General features: G+C 43.0%; 3 protein-coding genes across 3 annotated transcripts; all 3 read right to left on the reverse strand.

Moving 5' to 3' along the window:
* Positions 1–105: 105 nt before the first annotated feature.
* LOC115735436 (beta-glucosidase BoGH3B-like) lies at positions 106–3,645 on the reverse strand. Its single transcript, XM_030666670.2, has 9 exons — positions 3,626–3,645; positions 2,508–2,981; positions 2,279–2,369; positions 2,032–2,177; positions 1,695–1,938; positions 1,507–1,611; positions 1,219–1,401; positions 920–1,124; positions 106–779 (listed from the first exon to the last, which is right to left on the reverse strand). The coding sequence occupies exons 2-9, from the start codon at positions 2,954–2,956 to the stop codon at positions 292–294; spliced, it is 1,911 nt and encodes a 636-aa protein (XP_030522530.1). The 5' UTR covers positions 2,957–2,981; positions 3,626–3,645; the 3' UTR covers positions 106–291.
* Positions 3,646–4,182: 537 nt separating this feature from the next.
* LOC115735456 (beta-glucosidase BoGH3B-like) lies at positions 4,183–7,778 on the reverse strand. The gene is made up of 9 exons (XM_030666696.2): positions 7,492–7,778; positions 6,935–7,139; positions 6,693–6,783; positions 6,460–6,605; positions 5,597–5,840; positions 5,382–5,486; positions 5,112–5,294; positions 4,802–5,006; positions 4,183–4,716 (listed from the first exon to the last, which is right to left on the reverse strand). The coding sequence occupies exons 1-9, from the start codon at positions 7,721–7,723 to the stop codon at positions 4,214–4,216; spliced, it is 1,914 nt and encodes a 637-aa protein (XP_030522556.1). The 5' UTR covers positions 7,724–7,778; the 3' UTR covers positions 4,183–4,213.
* A 7,672-nt stretch (positions 7,779–15,450) lies between these two features.
* Positions 15,451–18,815, reverse strand: LOC115735263 (beta-glucosidase BoGH3B-like). The gene is made up of 9 exons (XM_030666407.2): positions 18,436–18,815; positions 18,031–18,235; positions 17,802–17,892; positions 17,498–17,643; positions 17,004–17,247; positions 16,757–16,861; positions 16,458–16,640; positions 16,164–16,368; positions 15,451–16,020 (listed from the first exon to the last, which is right to left on the reverse strand). Exons 1-9 carry the CDS (start codon positions 18,671–18,673, stop codon positions 15,533–15,535), a joined length of 1,905 nt encoding a protein of 634 aa, XP_030522267.1. The 5' UTR covers positions 18,674–18,815; the 3' UTR covers positions 15,451–15,532.
* Between the last annotated feature and the right edge of the window lie 312 nt (positions 18,816–19,127).

Here is a 19,127-nt window from a genome sequence, read left to right on the forward strand (position 1 = left end):
ATGTTATAACATTTTGGGATCCTGTAGGTGAAACGTAAGGTCCCCAAGAGAAATTATAGACTACAAATTCATACGACAGATAGGAAAAAAAAAAAGAGTAAAATTCCACGAAATGGGAAACAACCAGAATACCCCAATGACGATTATTCAAGTTGTTCCAAATCCTAAATTTTTGAACCATCTTCAATCCAAATGACTGGGTATACCCGGAAGGAATCTCCCACTAGATGTTCGAAAATAAAATAAAACCTAAAGATCCAGAAGAACTAGTCGCACTCTCAATTGTCTCCCTCACTGTCCCCCAGTGGGCTCAGTGGTAAGCCCGAAACCAAATGGGAAGAGGGGATCGTAGTGAGGGTCCCCCACGTTCATGGGAAGCTGATCCACGGTCTTGAACCACGTCCTCGGCAACTTCCCAGTGAATCCGTAGTCCCCGAACAAGACATCGGCCACCCCTTCCCCCTGGCTCCCCGGCAGCCACGCGGCCACCAGCGCGTCCATCTGGTCCACGCGCGGCTCGATCGTGACTGGCCTCCCCGAGACCACGACCACCACGCACTTCACCGCCCCGCAAACCTTTTGGATGATGTCCCCGCCCGGCTCTGCCAGCGTCAGGTTCGTGCTGTCTCCCGCCGTCTCCGCGTAGGGAAGCTCCCCGACCACGACGATGGCGTACGAGAAGTTGTGCGATCGGACGAAGTCGGGGTCCGGGTTCTCGCTGAAGACCACTTCCGTGTCGAGGTCCACGGCCTTACTTATCGCGCCTAGGATGGTGGTCCCTATAGCCAAAGTGCGCATAAGATCATGGATCAACTTCATCAGAAACTCCCTACTTTGATGAAAACACGTAAGCGTGAAAACGTCATGACATCAATTGTTGCACATGCAGTGTACTCAAGAGAAAGGAAAGAGGATGTACCGCTGGTTAGGTTGTTGCCACTTCCACCCTGCCAAGTGATGGTCCAACCACCACATTGATAGCCCAAGTTGTTGGCATGAGTCCCGGCGACGAGTATCTTCGAGGCGTTCTTGGCGAGCGGCAACACCGGGGGATCCGCTTTGTGCCCGTTCTTCAACAGAACCAGTGATTTTCTAACTGCTTCCCTTGCTAAATCCCTATGCTCCTACAATGACACAGAGTTTTGGAATAGAACAATGCTTGTGTACGCTTCATAAATAGTCCAGTCTGATAGGTAATGTGCTCTTGCATCCTCTAACCTGGCTTCCAAGCTGCGAAAGAAAGGTCTGATCGCCCAGAGGTTTCTCGAATAGGCCCGTCATGAACTTCACCCTCAAGATCCTCTCGATGGCGTCGTCAATCCGGCTCATGGGGATCACGTCGGCCTTGACCAGTCGGGTCAGGGTATCGATGAACACTGTGTGATTGTAGGGAACCATGACCTAGGAGCAGAAAGAAAGCAAAACAAAAGCACTTGCCGTTTAAGATTGATTCGGCAACCTGATACTTTTGCGTGAATAGAAAAGGAGATAGCCATGGCCACTGACCATGTCGATCCCGGCTCCGATCCCCATCTGAACGGAGTACGTGTAATTTGCATCGGCGGGGGTGGTGATCTTATCGATCCCTTCCCAATCGGATATCACAAAGCCCTGCGAAGAATTCGGAACCAGTTGATTCAACTCAATCCGCAGTCTGCATCAATCACAAAGGGCAAGGATGAGGAGAGACATACCCTGAACTTCAGGGTGTTCTTGAGGAAGTCCGTGACGAGGAAGCGGTTGGCGTGCATCTTCACTCCGTTCCAGCTCGAGTACGAGACCATGATCGTCGACACGCCCTCGATTATGGCTTTGTAGTAACCGGGCATGTGGATGCTCAGCATTTCATGCCAATCAGCCACCGTGTTGTTCTCATTGATGCCCCTTGCGGTGCCACCATCTCCCACATAGTGCTTTGCACAGGCCAAAACCTTGTCACTGTCCCAAAGTTGTGAGATAATAACTTCATAGAACTTAGTCAAATAGCACAATCATACTAGCCTAATAAAAATAAAAAATAAAAAAGCTTACTTTCCGCCGAGATAAGGCGCTCCCTTCCGCCCGCCGGCGGGAATTTCGCCTTGCAAGCCGGAGATGATTGATGTCATGGATTGAACGACGGATGGATCCTCGCTGTAGCTCTCATAGCATCTGCCCCATCTCGGATCTCTGCATACCTGATTCACGGTTTCGAGATTGAAAAAGAGAATCATAAATGGGCCAAGAACACTCGAAACCGGATGTTCGTTGAAATTATCAGGAACAAATTGATACACACGGCAATGCACGGCGCAAACACATAGTTAATCCCCGTCGCCCTGACTTCGAGTGCGGTCGCAGCCCCGATCCTCTTCACGAGATCCGGATCCCTGAAAAGATGAAACAGTGACTTTTCCTCAAACTATACTCCCAAGAATGATCAAAGAAAGATGGTTGCGTCGAAAACATTGCAATCGACACACTGATAATCACTTTGATATACGCATAGGATGCTAAAGACTGCTTACCTCGTAGCCCCGAGACCGACATTATGCGGGAATATAGTGGCTTGATACACGTTGTTGTGCCCGTGGACCGCGTCGATGCCGTAGATGATCGGGATCCCGAGGCGGCTGGAGAGAGAGCCGTTTTGGTAGCTGTTCACCATGTCGATCCAGTCTCGGGCCTTGGCCTTGGGGAACGGCACGCTCCCTCCGCCGCTGAGCACGCTGCCGATGGAGTAGTCCCTCAGGATCTCCGGGGTGACCGAGGCGCGGTCGAGCTGAGTCATCTGGCCAATCTTTTCCTGGAGCGTCATCCTCTGCATGAGGTCTCTTATCCGGGCGTTGACGGGCTGACCGGGGTCCTTGTACTTCGAGTAGCCTTGGCCGGCCGGCGCCGTCCTCGCTGCTGCAGCGGCCGAGCAACAGCACAGGAAGAGGATCATCCCCATTGAAAGGAATGAGAGCTTCGCCATCTTTGCTTCGCTAAGGTCAATGATCCTGCAAGATGAAGATGATCATGAGTTTGCTTGGTCTGAGAAAGGCACGATCATTATAAGAGATATCATCAGTTTTTGTTCCCTAGGCTTACGGGAGAGTCAGTTTGCTGATCTGTTTATGATTTTTTGCTTTGAGGATAACTTCAAATCTCTAAGTTCAAATGGAGGAATCACATAATTCTCTCATGAAGTAAAAATTTAGATCGAATCGTCTGATTATGATAAGCAAAATTGACCATTCGAGAAGGAATCATATAATTATCTCATAAAATTTGCATTTAAATCAAGATGCTTAATTTGCCAATTCGCCAATTCGAGGAGTCCTAAGTGCTTCATAAAAGATGACACGTCCAATCCAACAAAAAGGTGTCAAGTCATTGGCGATGGGTTCATTCGACAGCAAATCCGATGGATTGGCAAAAAAAAATTCTACGATACCGACGAATCGGTGAAGTAACCAGATTCACTAATGCGATCGAGAATTTCCCGATCCCGCCCATTTAAGTACTTTGAAAATATAGTCAGACGGTCGAAATCAGCGCAGAACCCTTATAAACAACCGGCAAATCTTGCCCCCACAGAAACAAATTAACAACATAAGCAAAGGCAATACAATGAGCGAGAGCAGGACTTTTTTGCAATTACCTTCGGTGCTTCTTCAACTTCAAGCTATAAAGTCCTAATTGCTTTCACTGTGGTTTTTAACTCTATATATATATAGAGCCACAGAGACAAGGGTGGTTGATTACATGATAATGTTTTTATGGCAGTAATCCTAATCCGGACATGACTTGTCTGGAGATTTCGAGGGCATTAATTGAGATCATTATCTCGAGAAGGGAAACAGCTGATTTTATTTCCGTCTTTGCTCTTGGAGATGCAACTTACTTGAATTTTGAATGGATGGAGATAGGCACGCAGTTACAGACTTTGATTATCAAGAGAAAATTATAAAAAAAATCGTAAATTTATTGTAATTATATCAATTTAATTATAATTTTTTTTTATTTTGCCATTTGAATCCTCAACTAAATTGGTACAATTGCAATAAGTTATGACTTTTTTTTTATAATTTTTCCGATTATCTGCAATTAAGAACCTCATTAGCCAATCATTTTAGATAATTTTGTAAGCGGGGCAACACAAATGATCAGAAATTTGTTGGGTTTATCGAGCAGTGAAGACAGCGGTTCAAAACAATCGAAAAATAATTATACGAATGCATCCATCTTTTCAAGAATATGTAGGATCGCCCTCCTTGGTGCCTTTGGTCGTCAGGCCGAACCCGAATGGGTAGAGCGGGTCATAATGCGGGTCCCCCACGTTCATCGGCAGCTGATCCACGCTCCTGAACCACGTCCGCGCTAGCTTGCCGGTGAAACCATAGTCGCCGAACAGGAGATCGGCGATTCCCTGGCCTTCGGTCCCGGGAAGCCAAGCGGCCACCAGGGCATCTATCTTCGAGACATAGGGCTCGATGACGACAGGGCGGCCTGAGACGACGACCACCACGCACTTGACAGACGCGCACACATTGCTGATAGTGCTTGGCCCGGGCTCGGAGATGGTCAAGTTCAAGCTATCGCCGAATGTCTCTACATAAGGCAGCTCCCCTACGACGACAATGGCGTATGCAAAGTTGTTGGACTTCACGAAGTTCGCGTCGGGGTTCTCGTTGTAAACTACTTGTGTATCTGGATGGACCGCGCTCTTCACCGCATTGAGGATCGTGGTACCTGCAACATGTCGACAATACGCCATCGTTTACATGGAAATACTTTTCATTCAAACTTAATCCAGCAGGAAATGCTCGGACCATACCGATCGTGAGATCGTTGCCGCTAAGTCCTTGCCATGTAATTGTCCAACCTCCACATTGATAGCCCAAGTTGTCGGCATGACTTCCGGCAACAAGTATCTTTTGTGCTTTCTTAGGAAGCGGAATCAACGGCTTGCCCATGGATTTCCCGTTCTTTAGAAGCACCAGTGATTTTCTCACAGCTTCCCTTGCCAGTTCTCTGTGTTCCTGTTCAGCATTGTGATGTTTATTTTAGCCGGAGAGACTTATTCCAGGAATCGGAAAGATCGATACTGTTGCTCGCTTAAGCCAAATTAATTCGCAGCAACATACCGGGCTTCCTAATTGGTTGGCCAGGCTGTTATCGGCCAGCGGTTTCTCGAAAAGTCCCATGACGAATTTAACCCTCAAGATCCTCCTCACGGCATCGTCGATCCTACTCATCGGGATTATATTGTTCTGCACCTGAGAAGTCAGGTCATCAAGGAACTCATTGAACTTGTTGGGCACCATGACCTGCGAGAAAAAAAAACGATGACAATGTGTCTTCTCGAGCCTATAAAATCATAACAAATCAAGATTGATATTCCTTGCCGAACTCACCATGTCGATTCCTGCAGTGACTCCGGCTTGAACAGAGTAAGAGTAGTTAGCATGAGGAGGAGATGTGATCCTGTCAATGCCCTCCCAATCCGATATGACGAAACCCTGGAAAATTTTGTATTCTCAGCTCTGTTTGTTCATTAGTAAGAACAAAAACTTCACGAGTAGGAAAACTTCATTACATCCGATTCTCTGGTTCCTTTTCATTTCCTTACCCTGAATCTTAGCTTGTTTTTCAGGAACCCAGTAACAAGATCACGGTTCGCGTGCATCTTCTTGCCATTCCAGCTCGAATACGACACCATGACCGTGGCGACACCCTTCCTAATGGCATCCAAGTACGCGGGCATGTGGATGCTGAGCAGTCCATTGTAATCGATGACGGTGTTGTTCTCGTTTATGCCTTTTGTCGTGCCCCCGTCTCCGACATAGTGCTTGGCACAGGCCGCAACCTTGTTCCTAAGCAAGAACAAACATACCGATAAGCATATGACCACGGCAATGGCGATGAGAAACTTTTAGTCCAATCGAGATCGACAAGTCAACCCGTGAAATCATAGCACTCTTGACCAGGACAAGGGTGGAATTCATAGCTGTTTACTACTTTCATGTGGACGAACGTGCTACATGTTCTGTATCTAGAGAACACAACATGGTCCACCCCAAAGTGCTTCCCACGTATGACCATGAAAGAAGTTATCCGGACCTCAGCATCAGCACTAGAAGACAGGCGTTTAACATGATTTTCTAACACTAAACTTCATAAATTACATGACTTAATCTCGATTAAGCCTTTCTTCGATTGCAGAATTATTGACAACGGGGTTTATCTTCATCACCATTTTGGTCTTTGGATGAGTTATGGTCATCAGACAGAGGCTTAAAATATATCACACATCCAGTCAACATCAATCTATGAGCCAAAAAATCATGTCTGAACAAGACAAACGTGAACAGCACTAACAAATTCATAAAAATTCATGTAGAGCATAAACATGGATAACCTCATCACCACCTAGCAAAAAGCAAATAAACAGAACTGGGAAAAGTATCATCTGTTAACCGCGAAGGCTCTTACTTTCCGGCGACAAATGGAACACCCTTTGGAGAACTGGCAGGAAGGTCTCCTTGTAAACCGGGTATGATCTCGGTCATCATCTGGACAATCCGGTGATCCTCGCTGTAGCTTTCGTAGCACCGACCCCATCTCGGATCTCGGCATACCTGCGAGTAAGAACTTTCAGCTTGAGCTCAATGAAGACTTCTGCTTCAGAAAAATCTTTCTGGCGTTCGAAAGGTTGTCGAATTTACCGCAATGCACGGCGCGAAAGCATAAGGAATACCAGTTGCTCTGACTTCAAGTGCAGTAGCATCCCCAATCTTCTTGAGTAGCACAGGATCTCTGACAAACAATATGACACGATCAAGACTGAGATTACTTTTCACTCTAAAGTAATGAAGCTTCTTGATCACACACGAGAAGTTCAAATCCGAATGAAAAATTACATTGACACTCTTTTTATCTGAATTAAGACTAGTCAAGGGAAGCTTGCCTGGTGACCCCGAGGCCGACATTGTGCGGGAAAATGGTGGCATTGTAGACATTGTTGTGACCGTGAACCGCGTCGATACCGTAAATCATCGGGATCCCGAGTCGGGTGGAAAGAGCACCCTTTTGGATCTCGTTCACCGCATTGACCCAGGTCTCCGGCGAGGCCTTCGGAGCCGGCACACTCCCTCCGCCGCTCAACACACTCCCTGCAAATACATCAAAATCACAAAGTATTACATACCCATAATCCTCTCTCGTTGCGGCGAGACAGATTCAATCAATCAGATTACAAAACATCAAGTCCTAATCCCCGCTTGTCCACATAACCAGTCCCTGTTTCCTTTTCTCGAACAGTGATCGCCGGATTGCTTCAGCCTAGTAGATCGAGTTCTCGTACAACTTTGCACCACAAGTTGTTCATTCCTCAGCTAGCTCGATCAACATCAACAAATACCAAGCCTTCAAAGCTCAATGAGCTAAAAAAGTTGCAAACTTTTTCCAAAGAGCGCACGGAGCTAAAAAAGAAAGAGTCGAAGCAAGCTGATCGATTCACATTACCAATGAAGTACTGCTTCATGACATCGGGCGTGGCAACAGTGCGCTCGATCTGGGTCATTTGGCCAATCTTCTCGGCCAGTGTCATCCTCCTCACCAAGTCCTTGATCCGAACGCTCACCGGCTGCTTCGGGTCTCTGTACTTCGCCTGCTTGGCCTCCGTAACAGCCGCCAAGCAGTATATCAAGAGGAACCCAGTGATGATGGGCACTAAGAATCTCCCCATCACATTCATCACCCCAAACGGCCTTCTGGGTCGTAACCTGGAAACACAAAAGCATCAATAACAACAAGAAGATAGACATGGAGAGAAAGAAAACGAGGCAGAGATGGATGAAGCATCAATAACAACAACAAGATAGACCTGTCTTGAGTTAGTATGGTGGAGTGACAGAGACGCCCTCTGATGATGGTGGAGTGACACAGAGAGAGATGGCCTGGGGATGTCGAGAAAGGGAAACGAAAAGCGCCACTTCTTATAGGGAAGGTCCGTGCATTATTCAAATCATGTTCTCATGTGGTTTTGCTTTGAATTGTGCTTTTCGTTTTATTGTATTCTGGATGTGAAACTTTCCTCGGCCTGCAAATGCTCAAGTTGGGCATGTCTGAATCTCTATCCGTTGGAAACAGAGAGGAGAGAGAGAGAGAGAGAGAGAGAGTCAAAAGTACGCGGCTAACTCTTGATTAACTTTAATTGCTGCTTATGTCGGCGAATCAATCATATTTCAAATTTGTTATACAAGATCTCGCTTTTTTTTTTTTTTTTTTTTTTTGCAAATGCCTCTACGCAATCATATTTGAATCAATCAGAATCGCCATGTTTGGCACGATGGTCGATGGATGGTGGGCAACGCGTAGTCCACAAGAATTCGCGAGGATTGATGGTTTGTCAATCGGAGTGATAGGACCAAATTGGTGCGGGAACCACTCTACCAAGGAGATATATGACTTGGAAGGAATACGAATTGTATCCTTTTTCCTACCATCTTTCTATTTGTGGAGCTTTTTTTTTCTTCCGATCTAGTTTACATTTGTAAGCTTCTCTCTTCCATTTCGAGGAGTTTTTTGGCATATGTTTTCGAGATTTCGTTTCTCTCGAATCTCGTTATATAAAAGTTCGGTTTCAAAGGAGATTGGATGAGCTTTGTGGGGGTTTCACTCTCATTGTCGGATCTGTGCTTGTTCGACCTTATTATTTTGCATGATGATGGTATTGGAGACGTTAAATCTAGGCGCGCACCGCCGAAAGGCAACATATGAAGATCCCAGTGTGCGCTCGTTACCGAAGACAGATTCGGTGATCGGCCGTCTATTTTGATAAATTTGCTTTTTGAGTGTGTGACCTCTCTTTATTCTGACTATTCATTTGGTTATCTAAAACTTGTTTTGTTTTGAAGTTATAGCAGTTGGACTACGATATTCGCGAATATGGCCCCGTGTGGTACAACATTTGGCCAAGAAACTTTGAGAAAATGCAAATACCTTTGGGCTAAAGGCCTTTTTCAAAATGTAAGTAGTGTTTGGTAAATTGTATTTTAAAAATACATTTGGAAAGCAACTTTAATATAAATGTTGTTTGGTGGAAAATGAACTTCGCAAAATATTTTTTCTTTTTGAAAAAAAGGCGGTAGCGGTCGATCGGTGACCCGCAGCAGCCGCCGGCCAGCAACCTGTGGTGGCGGCGGCAACCGGCGATGGCGGCGATGACGACGACGGATGGGCAATGGCGGTGGCCGGAGGCGACGGATGGGAGATGGCGGTGGGGCGTGGCAACAAGCGAAGGTAACAAAATTAAAATAATAAAAAAATTAGTTGCATTTTGTAAAAGTCCTTTAACCCAAAGTACTTTGGGTTAAAGGACTTTGGAGAGCATTTGAAATGCAATTACATTTCCCCAAAGTAAGTCAAAAAACGAACCAACCACCATTTATATTTGGCCAAGAGACTTTAGAGTCCCAATACTCATTTTCAATACCGAACCAAACATGGCCTATGAATGAAACTCTACTTTGACCAAAAGTAAAAATGACAATAAGGCAATTCTTTCAAGCAAAGATGCAGGGGAGGGCTCTCAACTGTTGAGAAGAAAATATTAGGAAGTCTTGACTTACAAGCCACTCTAAAACACTCCCTTTATTCTCTCCCCTCCGTTACTACCATCTCTTCCCCGTTTCTGTCGGCGTTACCGACCCTCTTCTCTATATTCCATCACTCTCTCACCCAAGCTTTTCTCTTCCAAATTATTACTTTCAACGGACCAACTCTCCATCTCCCGTCACTCTCTCACCCAGCTTTCACCATCTTCTTCTTCTTCGGTACACATCCATTCCCAGCCACCTCCATAATCAAGGCACAATGCAGAAGTTTATTTTTCTTTTATTTCATCGATTCTGGATCTCTCCTTCTCATTCTTGTTTTTATTCGATTGCTCTTGCTAGCTCTCTCACTTCGGTATTACATCAATAAATCAATAAGCTTTGGCGAGCGGCGACGATCACCTGCGGTGATCGAAGCTCCGGGCATAGCTCATGAAATCACACCGACAGATCCGGGGGAGGTCGACGACGAAGAAAAAGAGAAAAGTGTAGAGTGGAAGAGAGAAAGAGTTAATAACGCCGACAAGAACGGGGAAGAGACAGTAACGGAGGGGAGAACATAAAGATTAATAGTGGGACTCGTATGGACACATGTCGCCCAACGAATAGAGTGTCTCGGAGATGACTTGACAGGTCAATACTACCTAATATTTTCTCCCGGTTGATCTGGACGGGGCAATAAATCGGACTGCAACAACAAAACCAGCAGCATCAAAGCCGGTCACCAAGAACATTATGGAATTGCCTTTTCAAACAATCAACCTTCCTCCTCTTATCAAACACCAAGAACACTATGGACGAAAATATGGTGACTACATGTCTATCCCAAAGTTCTTCTCCTTTCGTGGAGTGCATGCCAAAATGCATATACCGATGAGGGAGAATCTGTTTAAGAGGAAAGTGTCATCTGACCCCACTTTGATCAGAGGCTAGGAATTACCATTCTGCACCAAAACACAACTGAATAATCTGTTGATTAATACATATATACATTAAAAAAAGAAGATAGTTTGACCCAAAAGTCTATTGTCTATTTAAGAATACATTAAGTCCTTCATTCAATGAGATGGTTAGTCTGGTTAGAATTTCCAGATACCCACAATTCAAATTTTCAACCGATCTACATCAGACCTCAAGCATCTCTTGCGATCTATGATCCAATTACAACCCCATGCATCGGTTGGTTAGGAATCCAATTCAGCTCGACCTGTTTACATTCCATGTCATGTCTCATTGCTGTGAATAGCTCGTGGATTGCGCATCCCGAGATGAGTTTTGTCTTTTAGAAAACTCATTTTGTCATTGTCGAAGCAAATGTAATTCTCTATTTTCCTGTTAAATAATGCAATTCTTTATCCAATAACGAATCTGGATGATTATTTAAATAATGGCTGAATCAAAAAAACACATGGCGAGACAGGATGCGACTGTAGATCAAAACATAAAAGAGTGGGATTGGAGGAGGCAAGAGACGTTATCTACTGAACCGAGGCAGGGCACGCAAAGCGATGCCTTGGAAAAAAGCAGCAGCAGCAGCAGAACAAGAGGAGGAAATGAGGAGGCTGAGTGCGTGCGTGCGTCAACCCCCACGTGAGCCGGTCTCAAAATTTTACCGTTGCGGACAGAACATCTCTGTCGCTGCACTGTGTCGCGACGACGAGCACTGGTCGGTATTGGGCAGAGCAGAGGGCGACAGCGACGGCGAGCTCCGCCGGCGACAGATTCCGGCCCAATCGAATTCGCTCTGGTCCGACCCTCGAAAGCAGTAGAGCCATTTCGGGCAGTTGAATCAGTGCCATTCTATTTCCCCCACCCCCCAAAAAAAAATTGTACTATTTGGTCGAATAGAAAAAAAAAAAAAAAGCACCTTGGGAATCAAAGAATTACACATTGATAAGGATGACTCTCACGAACAACTACAAACTAATATATTTATGACAAATTTCTAAATAAATTTTTTAACTATCAAAAATTGCAAATTAATAATATGCTTGTGATAAATTTACCTTTCGTTAGTTTCAGTTATATTTTATCGTTAAATTACTGAGTAGATGATACGTGTTAGTCGACCGGTGTACCAATTTAGCTTTTTACCTACAAGAAATTAAAAAGGGGTAAAAAATTATCACAAGTGTATCAATTTGGGTATTTTTTATTGTCATAAAATTAGTTTGAGGTGAATTCGTCAATTGAGCTTTTTCGTCGCTTCAAATAGAAGAAAAAAATTACATTTATAAAGAAAATTTGACAAAATTAACATCTTCTTAAAATAAAAAAGTAAAATTGACATGTCCAAAAAAATGTCATACTTAAAGGAACAATGATTCCATGCATAGATAAGTTTAGGGCAAAGATATTTTCATCCCCTTTTTGGCTAAGACATTTTTTTTCTAGTTAACTTACCAAAATACCCTTTATTTTCTCTTCAATTTATTTTTTTATTAGGCTAATCCATAAAATTGTCTTTATTTCTATAATCCCTCTTATTAATTTTAAAATATAAATACTCCATTACACGCATCAATATATCAATTTATCATATCTCATTATTATTGGCTCACGCTTTTTCCACTCCCCTTTTGATTTTGACACTTTTTTTTTTTGTGTGTGCGTGTTTTTTCCATCTTGTCCTTTGTGTGGCCCATCACTGTCGATACAAATTTATATGCTTCCTTTTTTTATTTATTATTTTGTCAATTCTTTTATTTCGTTTCTTCTTTGTTCCCTTATGGATCCCACTTTCCTCCGCCTTCTTCTTCTTCCTCCTTTCCAACTCCCGTCTCTCTATTCTCTCCATCGCAGGACATTCCCTCTATACGCCTCCCACTTCTTCTTCTTCTAAAAACCTGATGTCCTTTGTTTACTCAATATTACTTTCCATGGTAACAAGAAGAGCAAAAAATATATAATTGGGAAGAGATAGAAGCGATGTTTCTCAATACTATCTTCCATGGTGCAAGAAGAGCCTGCATGCGAAGAAAAGGGTCTTGGGGAAGGTCACCAGTGAGCCCAATGCCAATGCTGGCGAAAGTGTGGAGGACGACGGGATTGGTATCATAGATAATAAATAAAGAACGTCAGGGTTTCTGAAATAAGAAAGAGTGAGAGGAAAGTGGGACCCATAAGGAAAACAAAAGAAGAAGAAATAATAAAATAATTGTAAATATAATAAATAAAAAAGGAAGTATATAAATTTATACCAGAAGTGGTATGCTACAAAAAGGATATGATGGTTAAGACACACAAAAAAGAGTGTGAAAGCCATAAAAGGAGTGGAAAAAGCTTGGGTCATGAAAAAATACCTTAAAAATGGGAATAATGATTTCCTCTTTTTAAGAGAGGAAATCATTTTCTTTCCTTTTTCTTTCACCCAAGCCAAGCACTTTTTTTTCTGTGCATTCTTTTTAATTATTTTTTATTTTTTTCTTTTGTCTTTTTAACCCAAGCCAAGCACGGAGGAAAATCAAACCGGATTGTCCCTACCAAATGGTCGAAAATATTTTTTAGTTTATTTTCAAATTTCAGTTTAACATCGAAAATATTATTGTTTTCCTGAAAATAATTTTCAAAAATATCAAACAAACAGAGGCTAAAATCTATATTTTCGTGAAGTTCCTTAATTGTCCATACAACGCAACAAACAACTTAACTAAAGATTCTCGACGACGGGCATTGGTTGGTGGTGAGCAGAGGGCGACAATTTTGGCAATCTTCGGCAAGAGATGTTCGGCCCAATCAAATTCACTCTGTTCCAACCATTTGTGTCGGATGAATTACTTCAATTCAATTGGGAAAGTACCGACCAAAAAATTAAATTTTTTTTTTGGGAAAGTGACATAAATAATCGCTAAATTTTGAACCAAAATGTAATATTATCTTTAGACTCTTTATTCGCTCAGTGTAATCCTTGAACTATTTTTAAATATTCAGTCTAGTCCCTAAACTTTCAATTTGATCGATCCAGTCTACGAACTTTCTTTAAAACTGCATAATCAATCCTTGGGTACTATTCACAAATTTTCTATTTCCTAAATTGAGAAAAGATATTTTATATTTCTTATTCTTTTTAACTTTTTGGTCTTTCAAATATTACTCTAATGGTATTGAAGTATACTACAACTTGTGATCTCTACGATAGAACAATATTAAAAACATAAGCGTTTTCATAGAAGTAATTAATTTTATTGATTTCTCGGACTAATATTAATCTAAATTTCAAATAAGGATATGAAGTGCCCTTAATTTCAAATAAGGACTTGATCAAGGGAATTCTCGTTATTTACTTTTTAAAATTTTTTATTTTTCCTTTTCTTTTCTTTTCTTTTTCTTTTTCTTTCTTTTTTCTCTCTTCCCTCCTTGAGCCACCAGCAGAGGTCTCTGGATCTTGCGAGAGCAGCTCTCACCTTAGGCCGACGATGGCCAGGGGAAGGGAGAGGAAAAAGAAAAAAGAAAAGGAAAATAAAACAGAAGAAAAAAAATAAAGAACGAAAATACTCTTTGGCCAGGTCCTTCTTTGAAATAATTAGGGCACTTCATGTTTTTATTTAGAATTTTCCGAAGATTAAATATTATCAAACTAAAAAATTGTCGGAAAAAAAAAGTAAAAAAGTTGACCTCTCTCAATACTGGGATAGGAAACACGAGAAGAATCAGAATTTTACTTTTTTAAAAAAATTTAATTATTTAATAAATGTTTCTCGAGCACTGATCAATACAACTTTATACGAAATTAGTACTAGGTTTACTAAAAATATACGAAATTAGTCGTGAACACTGTTGAGAAGGCTGACACTTGTCACGGTTTCAATGCCAAGAGCGTTGGATCTTGCCGTTTTGGTCTTGGCCTTAAACGCACCAACTGCGCGCGTTTCATGAGCTGTTGCAATAAATGTATTTTTTTATTTTTGGGTCAATAGCTGTTGCAGTAATTGATCCATGTGCAAAGGCCTAATCGTTTTCTAAATTAATTCTGCACGTTTTATTTTTGCCTAGCTCCTTGCTTCATTATCCGTCCTTTAAGTGTAGGACCGAACGGTCCGCGTGACGTGTCATGACCGTATTGCAAATTATGTAAAGTCGTGTCAGTTTAAAACATCCTAATTTTGATTTCTACATTCTAAACATTGTAATTAAGACAAAAACATGTTCATTTTTAAGTCAAAAATGCCATTTTTGTCTCGTTTTTTTTTTTTTTAATTTTTTTCATTTAGCTCCGGTGTACATATTACTTCATCGTTAGGTGATTGTTGAAATAATACTAATAATAATAATAATAATAATAATAATAAAAGAAAGAAAGAAAATTCACCAAACGTGACAATTTCATAAATATTTTCACTTACCTTTTGGTTTTGGTTCTGCGCCGACTTCCAACTTTGTAATTTGATTCCATCACTAATTAAGCCATCCTTATCATTGAGCAATAGACTTCGGACAGAGATGTTTAGATTGAAATTCATGACTAAAGTCTAAGGCTCTGTTTCGCAAAAAATGAATAGTTAAAAAATATATTTTTTTAAAAAATAATCACATGTGTCGCTTACACAATTGAACAAACAAAAAATCATTTTCTCCGTCCGTGAAAATATTAATACATAAATTGTTACTATTAATTAGAATATTTTTCGTTAACTAATTATCCAAACGATACGAGTGGTCATTTTAGAAAAATATATATTTTTTAAAATTATTTATTTTTTGCGAAACAAACAAAGGCCAAATGTAATTGCATTTCATTAATTATCTCATATGTAATTAATCAAGGGAAAATGCTTTCACGACAGTCTTGTCGGGAAAGTGAAATATCAACCGCGGACCCTGTTATTGAAGCAAAAATGCCGCGACAATGCTCGTAACCTTTGCCGCAGCATCTGAATTTGCTTCCTTTATTTTAGTTCCGAAAGTACCAAGAACAACGTTGTTTGTCACCCTGAGAGGGAAACCAGAATTCAGTTTTCTTTCACCGGGTCTGTCGTTAGACCGAACCCGAACGGATATAATGGGTCGTAATGCGGATCGCCCACGTTCATCGGCAGCTGGTCGACGGTCTTGAACCAAGTGCGCGCAAGCTTGCCGGTGAATCCGTAATCGCCGAAAAGCACGTCGGTTATGCCCAGGCCTTCGGTCCCCGGGAGCCAGGCGGCGACAAGCGCGTCCATTTGGGCCACATACGGCTCGATCACGACTGGCCGGCCCGATATGATCACGACGATGCACTTGACAGATCCGCAGACGTTCTTGATAATGCTCGGGCCGGGCTCTGGTATCGACATGTTCATGCTGTCACCGTACGATTCGGCATAAGAATGCTCACCGACAACGACGATGGCATAGGAGAATTTGCTCGACTCAACATATCCCGCGTCCGGTTCCTCATAGTACACAACTTCGGTGCTCGGATCGACCGTCTTTCTCACAGCATCCAGGATTGTAGTTCCTGTGAGTAAATTACTAAGTGCAAGTTATGCTGAGCATCGAGCTCCTTTCTAACACAGCTACTCTCTATAACTCTTTAATCAGCCACAATGATAACTTCAACCAAGCGAAAGATAGTTGAGTTCAGGTTGCTCAACACTTTACCTACTGAATTGTTGTTGCCACTAGTGCCTTGCCAAGTGATGGTCCAACCTCCACATTGGTATCCCAAGTTATGGGCATGAGTGCCGGCCACGAGTATCTTCGCCGCCTTCTTTGGGAGCGGAAGCACCGGTTCATAGCCAGGCTTGCCGTTCTTCAACAGCACGAGCGACTTCCTTACAGCCTCGCGCGCCAAGTCCCGATGCTCCTGTCAACGAATTAAATGGTCAGCTCTGTTAATCTGTTGGTTGTTTATCAGTGGATTTTCGGGCAGGCTGTGTATTCAGGGTTGCGAACCTGGCTACCGAGTTGATGGGACAAGCTTAGGTCGGCGATCGGGTTCTCGAACAGGCCCATGGTGAATTTCACCCGCAAGATCCTCTTCACAGCGTCGTCGATGCGGCTCATGGGGATGAAGTTTTTGTTCACAAGCATTGTGAGGTTGCCAATGAAATCGGTGTAGTTGTAGGGAACCATGATCTGTGGCACCGTGAGATTAACTATTCAGGAGTCCTACTTAAGGTTTCCTCAGAAGAACAGGTATTCGCTAACTTGTGAAACAATTGAGAGTCGTCACGGAGCGAATGGATTGTTACCATGTCAATTCCAGCTAGAACTCCGGTTTCCACCGAGTATGTATAGTTGCTGCCCGGTATGGGCGTCATCCTGTCGATACCCTGCCAATCGGAGATGACGAACCCCTGAAGCCACACGAAGAAATATGTTACTTGCTTCTCAAGAAATTTCCTAGGACATAAGAAGTTCCACCGCTATAAGAATGACCAAAATGTTCACGGCCAAAAAGAGATTTCCTTGGGTAGTATACTTGCGTTTGATGCTTACCCTGAATCTGAGGTTGTGTTTCAGGAAACCCGTGATCAGATCACGGTTAGCGTGCATCTTTACCCCATTCCAACTGCTGAAGGAGATCATTATCGTGGAGACGCCCTTGATCACGGCACTGAAATAGCCCTGCATATGGATGCTAAGGAGCCCGTGGAAGTCAATCACCGTGTTGTTCTCGTTAATTCCCTTGGTCGTGCCGCCGTCTCCAACATAGTGCTTAGCACATGACGCGACGTTTTGCCTTTTAAAGAGAAATTTACTTATCAGCTAACTAGGAATGAGGTTTGCTGCACAAGGTTCTTATGATTCTTGCTGATTCCAATTTCGGTGTCAAGATACTTCGTATTCTCACAGAAAAGCATACATTATGCAACAAAACTATTGCGAAGAGTTTATGCTTGAACCATACAACATGTCGATTTGAAACGGGCGGAGAAAGAGTATCTGATATGCGTAGTTCAGTATGCGTAATACTCAGTTGAGTCACATACTTTCCAGCTACGAAAGGGACGCCCTTTCGAGAGCCAGGAGGAATATCTCCTTGTAGACCGGATATAATCTCGGTCATCGCCTTGACAATCGCAGGATCCTCGCTGTAGCTTTCATAGCACCGACCCCATCTAGGATCTCGGCACACCTGTAAAAGTACAATGAAGGGAAATCAACTTGAGAGATTGTCACTGATACAGAGAAATGAAAATCGGCACTCGCGCGGTTTTAGGAATATCATGCGATAATGCGGCTAAGTACTTCCAAGAAAAGAGATTACAAATGAGTGTTCATCATTTCTCTTACCGCTATACAGGGAGCGAAAACATAGGGAATTCCAGTGGCTCTGACCTCTAGAGCCGTCGCGGCTCCTATCTTCTTCACAAGTTGAGGGTCCCTGAGGTATGAAACTACCTTAGCGAATTCTTCGGAGCAAATACAAAGTTATCCCTTTTATGCTAGTGTCAAGACTATGGAAATGTAACGGAGCACCTAAAGAGTTAGGACAACACCGGCCAGGAATATGAGTGCATACCTGGTCACGCCGAGGCCGACGTTGTGAGGGAATACAGTCGCCTTATAGACATTGTTGTGGCCGTGAACAGCATCGATCCCGTAAATCATCGGTATACCAAGACGGGTTGAGAGAGCTCCCCTCTGGAACTCGTTCACCATGTTCACCCAATTCTCGACCGAGGCGTTTGTGGCCGGCACGCTTCCGCCACCACTCAAGACACTCCCTGCACGAACCAATAACATATAGTGCAGCTACAACTTCAGCTAATAGACTTGAAATGAGCACCAAAAAGAAAAAATAAACAAAAAAAGACTAGACTTCACCATGTGGCATTCGACAAAAAAACTGGCCTTGCGATTGAGGTTTTGATCACATTCACCAATTTTTTCATAATGTGGGTCAAGGAAAAAGTGATTCTTTTACCTATGAAGTAGCTCTTTAAAACATCAGCGGATGCAACACTCCGCTCAATCTGAGTCATCTGGCCGATCTTTTCGGCTAGCGTCATCCTCTTCATCAAATCCTTGATCCTCACATTGACCGGCTGTTTCGGGTCCTTGTACTTCATGTACTCCGATCCGTTGGCCGAGGCAGCCCAGAAGCATAGCAGAAGCAGCAACGCTACAAAGGGTACGCGACGTCTCAAGATCTCGCCCGCCATATTGCCTTTTCCACTAGCTAGGAGAACTTTCTCTCCACTGAGAACTAGAAGCCACAAGGTTTGAGGGTTTAAATAGAAAAAGTCCTGGGCTTGGTTTCTTCTAATTCTTCGTCGCTTCTCTCTCACTCTCTCCCTCACATGTCCCGAATCACTAGGAATATAATAACACCACCCCCTTCTGGAATGTTGCCGTTAGGAACAGACATGGAAATTAGCTTCTGCTACTTCTCGAGGGACATCAGTTTTCCTAATCACTCCGCCTCACGTGTAAGCTCTAATCGCACGTTAAGAATTTGGACGAGAGTGCGCTTCGTACCGCAGCACTCGCCCTCATCTCCAGCATCTATCCTTTTGGCCGCTCCTTCTGCAATAATCTAAGGCAAGAAAAGACTCTCTGCAACTTGTAACCCATTTTGGTATTTTTTTTCCTTTTTTCTCCCTCCCCTACCGATGA

Source organism: Rhodamnia argentea, chromosome 8, assembly GCF_020921035.1.
Source record: "Rhodamnia argentea isolate NSW1041297 chromosome 8, ASM2092103v1, whole genome shotgun sequence".
NCBI lineage: Eukaryota > Viridiplantae > Streptophyta > Magnoliopsida > Myrtales > Myrtaceae > Rhodamnia > Rhodamnia argentea.

Coding starts and splice junctions, on each gene's coding strand:
- LOC115735436 (XM_030666670.2), bottom strand. CDS start 2,956: ATGGCGAAGCTCTCATTCCTTTCAATGGGGATGATCCTCTTCCTGTGC. Junction 2,178..2,278: donor TGTTTGCGCCGTGCATTGCC/GTGTGTATCAAT, acceptor ACCGTGAATCAG/GTATGCAGAGATCCGAGATG. Junction 1,402..1,506: donor TCGGAGCCGGGATCGACATG/GTCAGTGGCCAT, acceptor TTCTGCTCCTAG/GTCATGGTTCCCTACAATCA.
- LOC115735456 (XM_030666696.2), bottom strand. CDS start 7,723: ATGAATGTGATGGGGAGATTCTTAGTGCCCATCATCACTGGGTTCCTC. Junction 5,487..5,596: donor AAAACAAGCTAAGATTCAGG/GTAAGGAAATGA, acceptor AAAATTTTCCAG/GGTTTCGTCATATCGGATTG. Junction 4,717..4,801: donor CGGCAACGATCTCACGATCG/GTATGGTCCGAG, acceptor GACATGTTGCAG/GTACCACGATCCTCAATGCG.
- LOC115735263 (XM_030666407.2), bottom strand. CDS start 18,673: ATGGCGGGCGAGATCTTGAGACGTCGCGTACCCTTTGTAGCGTTGCTG. Junction 16,641..16,756: donor TTCTAGCTGGAATTGACATG/GTAACAATCCAT, acceptor ACGGTGCCACAG/ATCATGGTTCCCTACAACTA. Junction 16,021..16,163: donor TGGCAACAACAATTCAGTAG/GTAAAGTGTTGA, acceptor ATTTACTCACAG/GAACTACAATCCTGGATGCT.